Here is an 18,150-nt window from a genome sequence, read left to right as displayed (position 1 = left end):
TGGCTTCGCCCCGCTTTCCAGCTTTGGCTGAGGCGCTGCTTCTCGGCGTACTTCTCACTCAGTGAGTGTCCCCTTCTGAAAAATAGTTCTCAGTGTAAGGAAGAGAAAGGATGATGGAAAGATGCGAGATTTGTGATTTGTTTGCTGCATCCATCCGTCATCCGTGGTAGGCAGGGTGAGAAACAGTGCAGGGGAAACTGGTTAGATGTTGGAAAATCTTTTTCTACTGCAAAGATTGTAAAACATTGAGTCTGAGAGCCCGCTGTTTCTCATGCTGGGGCCATTGTGTTGGCGTTCCTGTTCCTGTCGCTTTATGAGGTACCTGAGTTTCTCCTACTTTTTTCTCTTCTTTCTCTTGTTCTGTCATGATCCCTAGACAATGAAAGTTCAAGGTTATTTTCATTGTTCTGCTGTTCCACAGGAAACCTCCCCAAGCAATATGTGTTAGATTCTATTTCAGTGTAATGTGCTTTCTGTTTTTAGTGAAGTTGCGATCGCTTTAGCTACCTGGACACAAAATATAGCTCAATGGCATTGAACCGAAGCAATATAGAGTGCCTCTTGTAATCTTAAAGTCCTCAGTAAGCCGAATCCAGTCATGATACTGAAATAAAGACATATAGGTGATTCCAAATAACATTTGATTATTTTTTTTCTTAGAATGTATGTATTTTGGTTTTCCACGTATCCAGGCATTTGGTTTTGTTGCAAACCCAGCCCTTATTTCCTTGAGTTATTAATACCAGCTTTTGAGAAACACTTTGGAGCGTGTAAAAAGATGGAACTTAAACCATAAACACGCATCCTTCTGCCCTCAGTTATCACAGTATTGTGATTTGAATTAGTAAAGTTGTGTCATCTGTCATCTACCTAGCCAAAAGTCTTTTTGCATTATTTTCATAATCCCACCACACTTAGAACACGGACTAAATATCACAAGATCATTACATCATTTTCTTAGCATCTGTAGCTCTTTAATACTGTAACTTCAGAATATTTGGTGAAAGGCTTAACGTGTGTTAGTACGATGAAATCCCTGGTGTTTATCCAGACATCAGACTGGGCAGACATGTAAAATACCATGCTACATCTAAACTGCTCTCTTCTGTGCCGAAAATAAAATTTTAATTTGATTTGGAGAATAAATTGAGAGTATGTAATTTTATTTCAGTGAGATACTACCATCTGACAGAGGGAAAGGGCAATTTGGTTTTGAAAAGAAATCTCTCAAATGTTTTGTGTTTGTAATTCTTAAGCAAGAAAATTTGTATTTTGACTTGTGATTGCAACAGTTGACTGTACACAATATTCTGAAATTGGTTTCTGAATCCCTGTAAGTTTCCATGTAGTGTTTTCTAACTAGCTCTACTACTACGGATACTGGTATCCATCATACACAACTGGTTAGCCTGAACCATAAGCAAGGAAAGCTTGTTTCTGAATGATCGTGCATGTCTTCATGGCTAAAAGAACTTCCAGTACTTTCTGTTGTAAATCATCAAAAGGTAGCAACATTCCATGTAGTCTGTGTAAAATGATTTAGGCTTGTTGATGTTAGAGAAGACTAGTAGAGAACTTCAGAGGGACCTAGCAAAGGGCAAACATGCAGCTCAACTCTAGGTTTTTAGAAAGAACATTCTAAGCATTTGGTCTGGCTGCTAAATAAGACAAGTCATGTAATATTGCCTGCTAATTTCTGCCTCAAGCCATTAGTCTGTATAAATACGAACATTTTAGCCGTATAAATGATCTTGAGTTCCAGCTGAAATTCTGACCCTTCAACCTTTTGCTTTCTTTGAAGTCACTGATAGTTTTGCCATTGACTTTGGTGAGTCTAGGATTTCATACAAATATTTAGGTGATAGAGAAGCAATGTATCCCATGAAACATTGTTCAAAAGGTTACTTTCCCTCACTTTTAACACTTAAAATATTCTTTCTGTAGTGAATTTGTCAGATTAACTTACAGGCATCCTTCATTCTTTCCTACTTTTGGTCTGCGAAATTACGGAGCCATCTACTTTCAGATATCTTCTCATGCAGGTATGCGTAAGAACTGTAATCAGGTTGCCTCTTAACTTTCTTCTGTATAAGCTAAGTAGATCAAGCAATTCAACAGAAAGACAAGTTCTTGAGGTTATTCTGCTATTTCCTTTGTTGGTCTTTTTGATATCCCACCAGCTATAGCTCTAGTCCAAAAATTGTTTTGACTTCTAGTCACTCCTTGAGAGACAAGGAGTCTTACGTTAGTCATTGATCATTATTACTAAGGGTGTAATCAAGACAGTTCTTTGGGTGAGTTTGAATCTGCTCAAGAATGTGCAGCTCTCCCATTAGCATTGCCACATGGACTTCACTGAGGTTTAATTACTATCTTTAATATCTTTCTTTTCGGTGTTGGTAAAGATATCTTCAGTTGCAGTAAGCTGAGAGCAGATTCCTATAGAAGCCTAAGATATTCTCCTTTCTGGTAGTGTTTCATAAGCCATTAAATTTTCAGATCTATGACATGGACAGTTGTTAACTCAGTGTTGACACTTAAGTAATTTAGTGTAAGTATTCTAAATTGCCAACTGGACATATCTGGAGCTCCATTAACTATATACTAACCGTGGGTAAATTGAGAGTAAAAAAGCTAAGATCCTAAGTTAGCTGCTTAATGTAGAGAATACATTTTTTGGAAAAAATGTACGTTTGGTATCTACCCTGCTAACTTTATCAAATAAATATGCAGAGTGCTATATAACTGTATAAAACTGGTATATTCTTGCCATTATTATGAGGGATGAATTGTGGTCACTTCATCTCAAACAAATATAATAGCAAAAAACCCAAGAAGTTCAATGTTCGATTAGAAGAATGATTAAAGAGTGTATAAGGAACATGGAAAGATTGGGGATTGTTCAGAGCTGCTCGGGGTCACAGACTAAGGCAAATAGTTCAGAGATCCCATATGAAAAAGCTAGTGTCCTTCTAGTGATTATGATGTTAGAATAAGCAATAAATGATTCTTCCAATAGTTGGAATAATTTAAACCTAAATTTATTCTTGACTTTGCTCTACTTTAAACCTAGTTTTCATCTTTGCCAGTGAACTACTAGATGATTCCAAATAAATCTCTTCCTCCTCCTTCCCCTCCTCCCCCTCCTTCTCTCCTCTTCCTCCTCCTCTTCCTGCATTTTGTTTATCATTTAGAATGAGCTCCTTAAAGCACGAAAGAAAAAGCTTGTCTCTTTGCTTATGGACTGGACTTCTTAGAGTTAGCCATGGCTTTGTTTGCTTTGAGCTACTCTAATGAAAATAGATAAGGTGGAATTAAACCAAAAGCCAGCAAATTTGAATTCTGAAAAAATCCACACATAATTAAAAGTCTCAGTTTGAAGCCTGAAGGCTTGTTTGTATTCCAGACAAATCTTGCTAACTTCTTCCAGCTGCACTCAGTAAGAGATGCTACCTTGTTCTGCAAAGTTTGACTTGCATACGTCCTTTGACTGCCACAGTTACACCATCACTGGTACCACAATTAGCCTGTGGAACTCACGGACATAATGTCATTGAAATAGAGATTGAAAAGCGTTAGAGCCTATGTGGATCTAAAAAAAGTCAAACACTAACACACAGGAAACCCAAATTTTATTTCACTTGACTCATGAATACAAAGCTATAAATCATATTTGTTTGCAGACGGATTAGTACACAATGTCAGATCTACTGCATATGTGCCTTGCAGATGATGTGTTTGTGCAGTTTGTTTTTATAACGTGCACTGTAAATACATACTGTCACGTAAACATCCCAAAAATATATTCCTCAGATATCCTGTTCTAGTATTCTCCCCACCAAAGTGATATAGTTGATAGGTATGAGAAATTTCCTTTTGAGAACCTCTAAACGGAATGCCTCTGGCATGCTATACTACCTTAACCAGAAAGTGAAAAAGCTTAGATCAAGCTGATATTAAAGTAAAAGCCAATAGCATTGGGTTTTTTTATAACAGTAATTTTATTTTCTGTAACAGAATTTCTTACACGTAAAATATATCCATATGACAATGACCAATTTTATATTAAAATCTTGTTCTTGAAACACTTTTTAAAATACATTTAAGGGACAGGAAGTTTGCCTAGAGAACAACAAACCCGTACCAAACCCGTACTATAAGCATAAAGCACAATTTTTTTTTTTTTTTTTTTTTTTTTTTTTTTTTTTTTTTTTTTTTTTTTAAATTATTTAAATGTGTCTTATATCGTTTGCATTTGTGTAACATGCTAAGCCTTAAGTAACGTTTTGGGAGTTATCATGGTAATCCTTTCCAGTTTGTTGAAAATCTTGAATCCTGCCAGTCAATCTTGCGCTTCAAATTCACTCCCCAAAGACCAGCCCCTGGCAGGTTCATTGAGACTGTTTGCTCCTCTACACACTGTAGTTTAAAATCAGCATAATCTGGTAAAATGCCAGTCTTTTATCAACCTTCCTATATCCCACACCCATGGTTTTTTCACCTGCCAAATTCAAACAAATCTTATCTAAACAATTAAGATAAGCATTGAAGTACTCTCTATAGTCAAATCAGCAAACCTCTCAAAACCAGAACTGAAATACAATCTCACTAAATTAAACAGTCTACAATGGCAATCATGTTTGTATTTAAACATTTTATTCTGAAAGGATTACAGTATTGGTCTCCATTTTTTTTTCCTGCCTAGACAAGAAGGCGACATACTGAGTCAAACAAAATATATTTGTTCTCTAAGAACTGAACTTGCACACTTTTTATAAACAAACTGTATAGGTGTATGAAGTTAGACTTCACATAATCAGTAACTGCTGTCCTTAACATAGTTGGTAATTGTTTGAAAGGTATGTAATGTAACTGTTTATATTAACTATGTATAGCTATATATAAAATCAAGTTATATATTTTGTTGTATGTGTGTATATATATTTATATGTATGTAAAAAAGCTCTGTGGATACAATTTTATTGCTATATATTAGGCTTACAGCATTAGGGAATAGGAATGCCAAGGACAAATGTCTAAAAAATTGAATTGTGTTTATAAGAGAAGAATCAGTACAAAAAGTGATTCACTCTTTTTGATGAAGTCTCCTACTTCTGTTACTTCAAATTTTGCAAATGCATATTCTTGCTTAATTGATTCTTATTTTATAGCTTCCCAGAAATGTGAGTGCATGTTCTTGAAGGTATTTAAAAATTTTAAGTCCTTTAAAAACAATCTGAAGCAACAGCTAAGCTTAATCCATGGGTTCTGCTTGGAAATTTTGTGTACTGTTCTGGTTTCTTACACAAGCTTTAGATCAAGGTGAATTACTGCCACAGTAAAACTGTGTGCAAGCAGTTCTAAGTGCTGTTTCTTGCCTCTGATCCATGCCTTATGTACTTGTGTTGAAGATCCAATCTCCATTGTGCTTTGTGCGCTTGAAGTTTTCATCCTGAGAAGGTTAGAGTATTTGCTGATAGATAAACATATCACAAAGGTACCGAGGGCAAGCAGGTAGGTAATAATATGAAGCTGTTTTCATTTATGCTAACTCTACCCAGTGCAGCCATCCCCTACCTACCCATTATCAACAGGGTTTTTTTCTGCAAGTTGTGCAAGTCCAGATACTCCTGTTTAAAAATTCTTTTATTTCACTTATTTTCTGAGAATCTTTAAAAATTATACAGTCATGATCCTTGTGTGTTTTGCTGCACCTCCCATTAGCACAGCGACATTTGGTTCTAGCACTATTTTCCATATTTATGTAAACATAACATTTATTTCAAAGAGGCTCATTTGGGATTTAACTTTCTGCATTAGGAGATTCACATTTCTATTCTTTGAGATAAAGAAGAATCCCAAGAGAATAGCAATAGTTGTCAAGTTGTTGGAAGTATCACAGACTAAAACATGACCTTGTGCAGTAGGCCTGTGTTAGATGAATGATGCCAATAAGCTCACATTGGAGAAAAAGCTAAGGATAGCAATTTTTGAAGTTGTGGGTTTACTATGTAACTAATAAAAGACTGCAAATTTTGCAGTTTAGTTGATTTTAAAATATAAATATTAAGTTGGATTTAAATCTGGGTTTACTTTGCAAGTAGCTTGATATTGCATCATACCATAATCTTTAGAGCAGCAAAGGAAGCCACTGCACTTTGATCTTCTTCTAAGGCTCTCTTTTTGATGAGAACGTTGAGGCAGATGTTTTTTCTACTTTTGAATTGAGCAGTTCAGCTGTCAGTCATTCCAAGGAACCTGATGAAATTGTCTACATTGAGACTTTTTTTCTGGTTTGCTTGTATTTGCATGTGTCGTGTTCTTGCATTTTCTTCCTAGCACCTGTCAGTGAAGGCTTCCATTCTGTATTCAGTGAACAACGAGTTTATTTGTTCTTTTTCTCTAATTTATTCTCAGAAACATTTCATAAGTTGATCAGGCTATATATTGTCTGATTTGTGTTTCTTGTATCAGAATTTCCCATTGCTTAAGGTTTTGCCAGCACGTTAGTTTTCTGACGATGTTGGGTTTTGATGATTTGAAGTTTACTACCCATACATTATTCTTGGAGCAGCTATTTTTTTTAATTAACTCAGAAATAATCGTTCAAGGAAGATCACACAATGTGACACATTTGACCTACTAATCTACTCATGTGCCTTTTTTTTCCTTCCAAATACCCTTTTTAGATATTTAAAAATGGATATGTCTCATCAAATTTTCAAGTACAATTACTTGAAAGCATTTTAGAAGGTTGAATGACTTTTAAATTATGTGGTAATTTTGAGACTCTATTTTTGTACAGCTTATGGTTTCTATATAATATAGATACAGGTTCTTAATAACAACAAAGTCCATTTTTGTTGTAAGACTTGTTGATGTCTTTTCTGTTTCTTTCACTCTTCAGCTTGGAGTACTATTCCTGGGGTATAGATGGTTTAATTGTTAACATGGAGCCCAATTATCTGGGGATAGAAGTTAGGAAAAAGTACTATGGAAGTTGTAACCTCTCAGTATCCTGTAATCTTGCATGTTAGAGTCACATGATAGGCAGAACAGCTGTGAAACCCCCAAATCTGTGCCCCGCACAGAACTGTATGATAAGAGTACCGTGGTTATCTGCGGTAGAAGAAGGAGGTCCTTCATTCAGTGAAGAAGAATCAGTCTGCCTTTGTAATTTGCTGAAGTGACTGTCTGTTGCTGCCATTTGACAGAGGAGATATGAAGTAGTGCAAAGACTCTTGGTGCTCTTCTGGAGAAAGAGAGCAGATGTGAGAGGGAAGAGGCAAAGATGTGCAGGAGGAAAAAAGGAATGGCCTCTTGGAGCAATACTGCTTGGTTTTTGGAGAGTCATGGAGAAGTCAATTGTGGTGGAAATTGGCATGAAGAACTTGGGTGGGTGGTTTGCTTGTTTGTGTCCCTGAAGCATGGATCTGAGTATAGCAGAATTGGTTCAGAATTCCTTTTGCAAATTTGAGGTGGTTTCTCTTCAGCTACTGCTACTTTCTGAGGAGTTAAACTGTAATCTGTTATCAGTCAAGTAGGATTTGGAAATTGTTCAGTCAGTTTTTGGGGAGATGGCAGAGCTTCTAGGAGGTCTCAAGAAGAGGACACACTTTCAGATGGAGTCCAGAGACAGAAAAGCTTAGGAAGCATATTTGGAAAGGTCAGAGAAATGGAATGTGATTTGAAACCTGTCCTGAGAAAAGGGAAGACAGAAGACCAAGATTTGGAGTGAATACCAGTCTTCTGAAAGTCATCCATAAGTGAGATTGCGCTAGTGAGAGTTTTATGACATAAAAGTTGGATCCAAAGGATCAGGTTGATGATTCTTTTTCTTATTCCTGAAATTCTACTCAGTGGGAAATTTTGATTTTTGGCCTTTTCATTTTAAAAGGAAATTCCAGAGTTTTGGACTTCAAACAGAAGAGAGTTTCCAAGCACTGGGTAGCTGTAGGAAGTTGTCTTTTCTCTAACAGTTTATGTAAGTGGTACTATTGGTGGATTTAGATTCATAGCCTCAGGTAAGTGTAGGTTTGCTGCGTCTATATTGCCTATCAATTTTGTTTTAGGGGTAGCTGGTAGTGCACGTGCTCCTAGATATATGAATGAACAGTAATGATCTGTCTTACAATAAAAAAAATTACAGCTACTTCCTTTTATAGACTTCCTGAGAATACACTGTGCATCCTCCACTTCCTGCTGGTGTTCTCATGCATTTCCTCTTCAGGATTATATTTGCTGGCAAAAACTTTGATCTCATTGGTGGCTTGGTTACACACTGTGTTCCCCTGAAGACGTGGGTGGTGATTATTCTTTGTGTTGGGTTTATTTTTTGTGTGTTTTCTTTTTTAACTGTGTCTGTGTTCTAAATTGGCTTCTATGTATATGGGAGAAGGTCCGTCTGTTCTCAGAGTCCAAGTATGCCCCTGAATATAGTTGTGTGCTTCACACTAATCTCTCTTGGTTTTGGGTTTGTTGTTTTTTTTTAGCAGCAATTTTATCCTCCTGTCAGGTGAAGTATCTTCTAAGGTACCTAGCCAGACTTGCAAATTAATTGTTATTACTAAGAATAGTAAGTCTTTGTGTCTCTGTGTATATTTTATTGTCCTTCCAGTTTGAAACTAGTACCTAAGTTGGCTTTGTTATTGTGAATTTGTGTAATTTATTTTTTTATTCAATTTATATTGTAGAAATACAGAATGGAATGGAAACTCTTCCACTCTGCTAAAACTTCTATATTCTGCAGTTGCATAAGAAAGATATAATTTCTGTCGCAAAGATACCGGTTTAAATTTCCATGTAGATTGTGACAAAAACAATGAGAATATCAGGAAAGTTTAAGACCGACAAGAGATTCCCGATGCCTTTATTTTGGCTACAAATCCTTTGAAATCTCTTTTTCCTCCTCTGTTCTTTATAGTGTCAAGCAACCCCTTGTGATTGCTCTTCAACCCCTCTTTTCACTGGGTGGATTTTCTGTAATCATCCGTTGACCAGTGCTTGCTTAAAAAGAAAAAAAAAAAAAAAAGTTGTTCGTTTGTAGTTCCTTTTATTTTTATCTGTGCATATTTGTGTGTGTATCTGGACATACTTGGTTCAAATTGGATTTAATCATATCTATATATGTGTGTGTATATACACAATTACATATACGCACATCGAATAATTTTACAGTATTGGGGCTTGAAACTGGTGCTGGCTTGCTAGTTTTATTGGCAGCAGTGGCAATAGGAATGCAAGAAAATAGCGGAACTATGAAATCTTGAAGGTAAGAACTAAATGCCTGAGTCTGATGTGATTAAAATAAAATTGTTTCTATTAGAGTAAAAGCCAATGGATATTTTCCACTGCTGTCTTATGAATGTATCAGAAAGGCTGGATGATGTGCTGGCTATTAAAGATCGTTTCATAGGAGTCGAGACCAGGAAATGGCAATGTCAACTTTGAAACAAAAAAATCACTTTCTAAAATAGTGACATGGGTGAAAATATCCAGCGACTGCAAGACTATTATAAAACCTTCTCCAGATGTTTGCATCAAAGTATACTGGAATTGTAGCATAGCTCAGAATATTTTCATACGAGGAAGCTAATGTTTGTCTGTATTTTTCATCATTATTTTGCCACTGCATATGGAATCCTTTGGATAGATATTTGTGTCGTCATGGTGATTGTAGGGAGGGGGCATGTTTAGCTAGTAAGCTTGGCTGCATAAGGAAACTTCATTGTTTTTATCAGTTCAAATTGTCTAGATAATGGAATTAAATATGCAACAGACGTGATTTATTTTGCCAGCTATCATGTTCTGCATGACAATACTCAGTACTGCCAAGGAACAGAACCTCATCTCCTGAATCCTTGGAGTGGGGGGAGCAATCCTATGGTGAACATTGAAAAATCCTAGTGGGATGCTAGTGCGCTATTTATGAACATATACATACATCTTTAGATGAAATATATAGAAATATATTTGTCTTGGGAGGGGGGGATTTGAAACATGTATACTAGGATGTAATTTCTGCAAGTCCTTGTCTCAGACTGATTTGTTTTAAGCAGCTCCCTGAAGTATGTACACTCTTCTGCATACCTGTTTTGTTGAAAGTACACAGACCTGGCACCATTGTGTTTGCCAGGAGTTCTCTTATCTCCTGCAAGCATTCAAACAAAAGTGTTCTATTGCTCCCTGAGTAATCCATGGGTGATCTTAACATTGAGCAAAAGTCAGAGCAGGAACTTATGTCATATTTCTTAGTGCAGGAGCAGACAGTCTCTGGAAGGAAGGGGAGGCGGGTGGAGCAGGGAGAAGACAGCCACAACTCAAAATAAATAGTTGAAGGGTTGTGAGTGTGTTCATATATGAAAACATTGCATAAGCTTAAGAATGCTGAAATGTAGGGGTAGTACAAACTGAGTTTCATAATATATCCTGGTTTTAATAAAGCTGTTTGTATATAGGCTTTGACATCTGTGTTGTCTTAAAGTAGAGCTCTAAAACCAATCTAGACCCAGTTTCTATTTGCATGTTAATTTTAGCCTCCAGTTCTACAAGGCAAATTTGGCATGTTTTTAAGCATGCAGATAGTCATATTGGGCAACGGGGATTACTAAATACAACATATACTACAGTACCTTGTTGAGAGGGCATCTTTAAGTCTCTGTTGCAACAATTATTACACTTGAGGGGGAGGGGGGAAGGAGTTTTAAAATATCCCAAATAATTAGTAACAGATCTTTGCATGTGCCCCCTCCCCCAAAACAAAACAAAAAACATGTTGCTTCCTGAACTGTTAACTGTTACATTGCCATTATCTTTCAGATTCTCTTGCTTTTTGGTAAGGGGAAAATGGGAAGAAAAAAAAATATTATTTCTGAAAATTAAAGACTTTCCTAATTATTTTTTGTTTCAGTCCTAAAAGTTAGCTTTGTGCCCTGCTTAGAGATACAGTGTAGCCTGCTTAGTTTAATCAAGATCAACACTTCTTTGTTTATAATTTTCTTATACTGTAACTAAAACTATGTCTCAGGCCTGGAAAGGGGAAACATGATGAGTCCCAGACTCAGAGTGGTATCTCTAAATGCTTTAGAGCAATCGGAAACACGTGAGCTTGAATTATATTGTCTGTAGTCTTTAGGTGTATACACAGAATTTCTCTGTGACAGTTAATGACATGGATTTATAGGACATAAAGTAACCTAGTGCTGGGTTTCTATTGCTGCTCAGTCTTGCAATTTCTAGATTAATCTTGCCTAGGGGATTATTCTACTTATTGTACAAGTGTGCACACACACTCGCAGAGCCCGCTACAAAAAAGGGTACAAATTAATGAAGTGCAAAATAGGAAAAAGACTGGTATAGTGTGATAAAATTATTCATTATCATCACATATGTTCTAATGCAACATTCTAAATTTCTTTCAAGATTTAACTGGATGAGGAAAGTTGGGTTTATCTGGCTTTTAAATGAATGGTCAGTGTGCTTGCAAAAAATATGTAAGAGGAAGACCGAAAAGTACTATTTTTAAAATAATTCTGTGTATTAGCTGAAAATAATTCTTCACTAATTTGCACAAACATTTCCTATGCCTCATGAAATGTTCCTAATGCAAGTGGGGAGTCAGGGTTGTGTTCCTAAAAGTGTGCCCCTCTTAATGACTTCTTTTTATCAAGTTTAGGTAGGTGGAAATCACTCGATCTGTGCTGTTGAACTGGCTTTTTGATGCTGAAAAAATACAGTATGTGTGTGGTGCCAGAATTGGTTGGGAACAGGAAAGGCATATTTCGTATCCGTACTAAACGTGTCAGCTTAGTGCATAGAAGACTTGACCCTTGTCAGGTGTTTTGAAGTTAACTGGCTGACTTATGGATTAATCAGTTTAAGACTGAAGCCAACCAGTGACAGGAATGAGCTTTGTTGCGTGAGTGTGTGTGTGTGGCTGTGGTGCAGATTTACAAATTTTTATAATGCTTTCAGTCCGACCGTGAAAGTCTGATGTAAAGCTTATCTCTGATCTCTGGCTATGGCCATACTCGTGGGATCGTGTTTGTGTGTTTGGGGGGAGGGAGATGAATTCTTTAACATTTGACACCTGGCTCTACCAGGTTTCTAGCCCATAGTCTTAGGAACGGCGCTATTCAAGGCATTAATAAAGTTAAAACCCTTAAGCTGTATGGCCAATAGGTCATAAAAACTATTGCTGGGTGTTGTGCTCAGTCTTTCTTTCACAGCTGGATTATCATCCTGACAACTAATTCTTTTTTCTTTTGTCTTTTTTATAGCTGTTGTGAACTTGGACAACTCTGTGGTTGACCTAGAGACCCTTCAAGCCCTGTATGAGAATGTGAGTAATCAGAGGAAGTCCATATAATGTAGGAATATTGTAGGTCCATGTGAAGGTATTTTTCATTTGCATCAGTAATATTCAGAAAGCTTGTAGAACATGTCCTATTTTGAAGTGATTTTATTTTCCCAAAGCAATGAAAATAATAAGCATTTAAATCATATTAATTGCCATTGTGTGTTTTACATAATGCATACATTTTTATATAAGTAACATAATCAACTTCTAAATGACTAAAAAGAAATTGGGTTTGCTCCTTTTTTTTCTTCTTGGGTGGGGCAGTCTTTGGTCAATAGGTATCAGACCTTGCACTCCAGGTCTTTGGCTTCGCTTTGTAACTTCACTAATATAACAATGTTGTTCAATTAAAAAAATTGTTTTAATAACAGCAATCATTCCATTTGTGGAACTGTAGCTTTTAATTATTGTTATTTCGGGGATTCCTCTGAAATAATTTTAACTCTTTGAAAGGAAAAGGATTGCTGTAAGTCAATGAAATGAAAAGCAGTATAAACTGCCAGGGGCTTCATAAATGTTTGGTACTAATCATCAGAGAGTGTTTGACCACCAGGTATGCAAAATCAGGGATTCAGAATATACTCAGGCATGTTCTAAAACCTTACAAAGCCAGTCACATGCAAAATTCAAAAAAAGGGACCTCAGAAGCACGTTTCTGCCTTCAGCTGAGGCCAGTGAGCATTACCCCCTTCTCCGAGCACATTGCCTGGATACATGGAGGTCTGGCTAGGCATCTCTTTAAAGAGCAAAGAGGCTTTCTACTTACCCTCCAAAGAACCTTAAAATATGAAATAAAAAGCTGTGAGCCACAGAATGGCATTGAAGGCCAATGTATGCTATTGTATTGGATTTTTTTATTTCTCTGATGTTATAGGTTTGATAATATGTTAATTACTTTTACACCTTCCAGGTTTTTGGTTTGTAGCTTCTAGCTTTTTATGGCCTACTTTGGAATGATTTGTTGAGTTATGAAATTTCTCTTAAATAATCCACTTTGGGGCCTGAAGAGAGAGATAGTAAGCTCTAGTCCACTTTATAGAAAAAACAAAAAGCTAAAAAAAAAACCCAAAAAACAAAAATCTGACAAGAGCTAGGAAGCCCTTCCACTCTTATTTCATCCCTGAAGAATTAACTCGCTCAACACTGCTCAGGAAGATAATGGTCAAATGGGAAACCTATTCTAACTACCCCAAATCTTTATACTTTAAACACTCCCATCCTTATGCCACAACTTTTCTGGTTTGGCCTGTGTTATTTTTATTTTACATTATTTTTAATCTGCTCCCTTACGCAGCACAGCTATATCCCATTCCATATGTTCTTTAGCATGTAAAAAATTGAAGTAATTTTATATATTACATATGTGCAATTGTGAGAGCTTGTGTTGTGGGAAGTATGGAATAGATACTGCCTTCATGATCAGTTTTTGCATACTTCCTCTTTTATATTGCATAGGAATTTTTTATTTTGGTTTAAAAAAATAGTCCTCCTATGTGGCTAATGTACTAAAGCATTTGAAAAGTATCTTATTCTTAACGTCATCTCCAATATACTTCAGAGTCCCAGTGTAATAGATTACCTGCAAATTTGCAGTTTGTTGAAATAATCAAATGCCATTGTGTTCCTTTTGTCATTACCTTCACTAATCACAGAAAATGTCTAGGAAATATTGTCCCGATTGAGGAAAATATGTTAATCTCTGGTAAGACTCAAAAAGTTGGAATGACTATAATATATTTCTTTGCTTTGAATAGAAGACACATCAGCCCAACTTTATCACTATATTTGCTTGGGTACAAGACAGAGAAAAAAACCACACCCAACCAAAAAATAAACAAAGAACAAAAAAAAAACCCAGTTTATTTGGAGAGAGCTTCATAAGGGGACCTGAATTTTAATCCTGGATCCTTTGTTTGATAAAGCTGTGTCTTGAAAGAAGCATTTTTAAAATTTAATTTTATTTTCTGTTTTTACTTTCAGTCTTTGGTCAAAATGCATCAGACCTTGCATTTGCTTCCCTTGGTAGCTTCACTAATCATAACAATATTGTTCAGTAAAAAAGTGCAAGCAATGGGTGGTACCAGAGAGCCTGGCATGTTTGACTCCTCCCTTATTTCTCAGCCTCATCCTGTGTTGTAAGTGGGGATAACTTTGCCTCATTTGGCTACTTTGTAGCCATTAACTTAATTTTAGTTCTTAGGATTTCTTTATTGGATTGGGATTTTTTTGCTGGATATTTAAATACCACTGTACTAGTTCTCAGCCTTTCTAGTTGATCTCTGTGGAACATATGGGAGCATTTGTTTTACAGTCTTCCCTCAGAATGTAATCATTTTTTCTGATTGCATATGTCTGGCATGGTGCTTTCCCTTCCTAAATGTGAATGAAATTTGGGCAGTCTCCAAACCTAAACACACCCTAATTTCAAAAGCCACAGTCCCGAGGGCTCAATTCCTGTTTACTGAGGAATTAAAGTCTTGTTAAACCACAAAGTTACTGTATACATCTTAGTGACTTTTTATAAATGAGGAAACCCACACCCCACCAAAGACCCAAGCCCTCAATAATATATTTAATAGTATTAAGTGGTACTGCATCAAGTGAGGAGGACTTTGTTACTGCAGCACTGTATGGTACAGTCACATAGTTCTTACACATGGTTTTGTAGTTTGCTTTATAAAAAGTTGTTTAAACATGTATTGATAATCAGCTATGTATTAAGATCTAAACAATTTTAATAGGAGAGTCTTAATAGATAAAACTACACGTAGAACAGTTACCTTAATATGCTTTTACAAACTCCCTAATAGCTGCCACCTGAAAGCATCGCTATAGTTAGAGAGGGAGAAGGTAGATAAAATTCAGCTGATTTGTCAATTTGCTATATGTGGTTAGGCCATATTGGTTGTGATGAGAAATGTACTTATTCACAAATAAGTGAATGTTTACTTTGAAAACAGGTAGCCTCTTAGCAGCTGAGATTGTACCTAAAATGTCACTGTTTGAAACATAAGCCTGCTCTGGCTTATGTCTTCACTATACTGTGAAAATAAGAGTATAAAAATGGATTAAAAACTGTATCAAAGGATTACCTTTGATCTATGGATTTGCCCTTTTCAAATCTCTTTACATCACAAAATGAAACGTGTATACTTTCTTAATTTGACTCCTGGTAAATTGTCCACCCTGTCTCTATCTTTAAAAGGCTTAGGTCAACGCTTTCAAAAACCTCAAAATGCTATTTGCAAGAGCAAAAGACACCCGGTCCTGAAGTGCATGCCTCCACTCTGCCACTAAGATTCAAACCTTCTCCTCAATTATTTCTTGTGATTTTTTTTAAAAAAACTGGCAGTTACAATGCGATGTCTTAACGTTTTTCTGCAAAGACTATAGATTGTACCTGACTTCTGATACATGACCCAGCTTCAAAGGAATATGATAGTTGTTATTAACCTGGGTATGTCTGTATATCCTTGTTGTTTCAGTTACTTTTGACGTTCTTCAGAAAAGTCACTCGATGCTTTTGAAATATGTAACATTAACTTTGAAAATCAAGTTGACCTAAAAAAATCCACCCCAAAATTAAAAAACCTACACACATTTAAATTGGTCTAAACTCAGAGCTAAGATTCTGTTGCAAGGGAAAAAAACTAACCAGGAAATGTTAGATTTATGTTGTGAAATGGAAAAAATAGCCCCTATGAACTTTGGTAAGACTAAATACAGGGTAAGTTTATAGTCTGGCAAAAGTGGGAAAAGAGTTAAACTAAAGCAGTGTGTTTTTTGCAGTAATTTCTATCAGATTTATGCTGTCTGATTTTAGATATAGTTAATATCAAATTCTGGTATACTATACTGTTTTGTTCCATTTATGATTCTATATAATAGCTAAAATTCAAGGAAATAAATAGCAGTGACATTCAAAGAGGTGCTAATGCAATCAGATTAATGACTTTTATGAGAAGTATCTATTGAATGTGTTCTCTCTTGACACAAATGTTGGATGGTAATATAAAGGGGTTTTTTTATTATCCATCTGCAAATTAAAGAATAGATAAACATTAACCGTAAAGCTAGCTGGTAAAAATTCTGAGAAACAATCTTCAATAATACCTGTGCAGAAGGCGTGTCAGCCTTATTCCTTTTCTATCATAATTTAAAATACACATAAATCAGAATTCTGGATACCAGAGCCAAAATTAGTGACTTGAAACTCAGGTTGGATTCTGAACTTGCACCATATACTTGGACCTCTTGATTTTGATAGAGAGTGTAAGCCGTATCTCTTGAGTTTTGCTCAGGCCTACCCACGAGTGGATCATGCTTAGACATTGTATCTTTGCCAGTTGTTATTTCTTTGCATACACAATCTGAGAATAATGGCTTAAATAAGGAATAGTGAGTCTGCCTAACATTTGCCCATGGGATTTGGTGGAGAAATATTAACAGCTTCAACATGCATCTATATAATAGATTGCTGTGATAAGCACTCTAATACTTCACGATGTGTAGAAGGCCAGAAGAGAGAGTACTCTTGCTATTTATTCTAAAGAATATGCAAATAACCATTTAGCTTTATGCTCCTTGCTAAAATATTTTCTCCTCTTTAACTATTATGAAAAATTTTCAATATGAAAATTTTCAATATGAACTGATTTCCTTTCAGTTTTGTTGTGGTTTAACCCAGTAGGCAGCTAAATACCACACAGCCATTTGCTCACTCCCCTCCCCCAGTGGGATGGGGGAGAGAATCGGAAAAAGGGTAAAACTTGTGGGTTGAGATAAAGACAATTTAATAGGATAGAAAAGGAAGGGAAAATAATAATAATGATAAAAGAATATACAAAACAAGTGATCCACAATGCAATTGCTCACCACCTGCTGACCAATACCTAGCCAGTTCCCAAGCAACGGCCCCACCCCCTTGGCCAACCTCCCCATTTTTTTGCTCAGCATGATGTCATATGGTATGGAATATCCCTTTGGCCAGTTTGGGTCAGCTGTCCTGGCTGTGCCCCCTCCCAACTTCTTGTGCACCTCTAGCCTCCTCACTGGCAGGGCAGTATGAGAAGCTGAAAAGTCCTTGACCTAGTGTAAGCACTGCTCAGCAATAACTAAAGCATCAGTGTGTTATTAACATTATTCTCATCCTAAATCCAAAATACCGTACTATACCAGATACTAGGAAGAAAATTAACTCTATCTTAGCCGAAACCAGGACAATATCTACCCCTTATTATCATTTCCAGGTCCCACACTTTCCAATACATTCCCATTAATCACCACCACCTTTCCTGCTTTTTGGTATATACACACAGATATCATTCCCTTAGTCTAGGGGCCATCCCTCTAAAATGTTTGTTGAGTTCATTTAGTCCATGACTTTGGGCTCCATCTCTCATAACAGTCCTTCAGGGCAGGAGACATGGTGTGTGGTGTTGGAATGTTGCATGCTGAAGCCAGTTTTGGTTCCATTATCACTGCGCTTGTCTGGTTCTGTCATCATTGCACTTTGCTCGGTTTCATCAAAATGAATTCTTCATTAATAAGAATCTGGTGATTTTTATTGTGATACCGTTGATATGGCATATAACAACCATAGTAGTGATGACATATGGTATTATATAGCAATTAACATCATACAGTTCAAATCATTGGCTATTCTCACTCAAAATCAAATCCCCTTGATGTACACATTGGACTTCCTGATCCTTCCACATCACCCACCAAGTACATCCAGGTCCTTGAGCAAAAGCGACCCCACTGGCAGGGCCGTATGAGGAGCTGAAAGG

The 18,150-nt window shown here is 36.4% G+C and overlaps 1 protein-coding gene across 1 annotated transcript in view; it reads left to right on the top strand.

Annotated features, from left to right (window-relative positions):
* The window catches only part of FMN2 (formin 2), a gene marked incomplete at its 3' end in the record, with an annotated part of 169,831 nt that overhangs the window by 83,503 nt on the left and 68,178 nt on the right, over positions 1-18,150 (top strand). The window contains exon 11 of the mRNA XM_009329214.1: positions 12,279-12,340. Within this exon, the coding sequence (XP_009327489.1) occupies positions 12,279-12,340 (62 nt within the window). The remainder of the gene's footprint in view (positions 1-12,278; positions 12,341-18,150) is intronic.

The sequence above is a fragment of the Pygoscelis adeliae genome, unplaced genomic scaffold (genome assembly GCF_000699105.1).
Source record: "Pygoscelis adeliae isolate BGI_AS28 unplaced genomic scaffold, ASM69910v1 Scaffold77, whole genome shotgun sequence".
In the NCBI taxonomy this organism is placed as follows: domain Eukaryota; kingdom Metazoa; phylum Chordata; class Aves; order Sphenisciformes; family Spheniscidae; genus Pygoscelis; species Pygoscelis adeliae.
The sequence above is the reverse complement of the archived record's forward strand: the minus strand, read 5'-3'. Positions and strand labels throughout refer to the sequence as shown.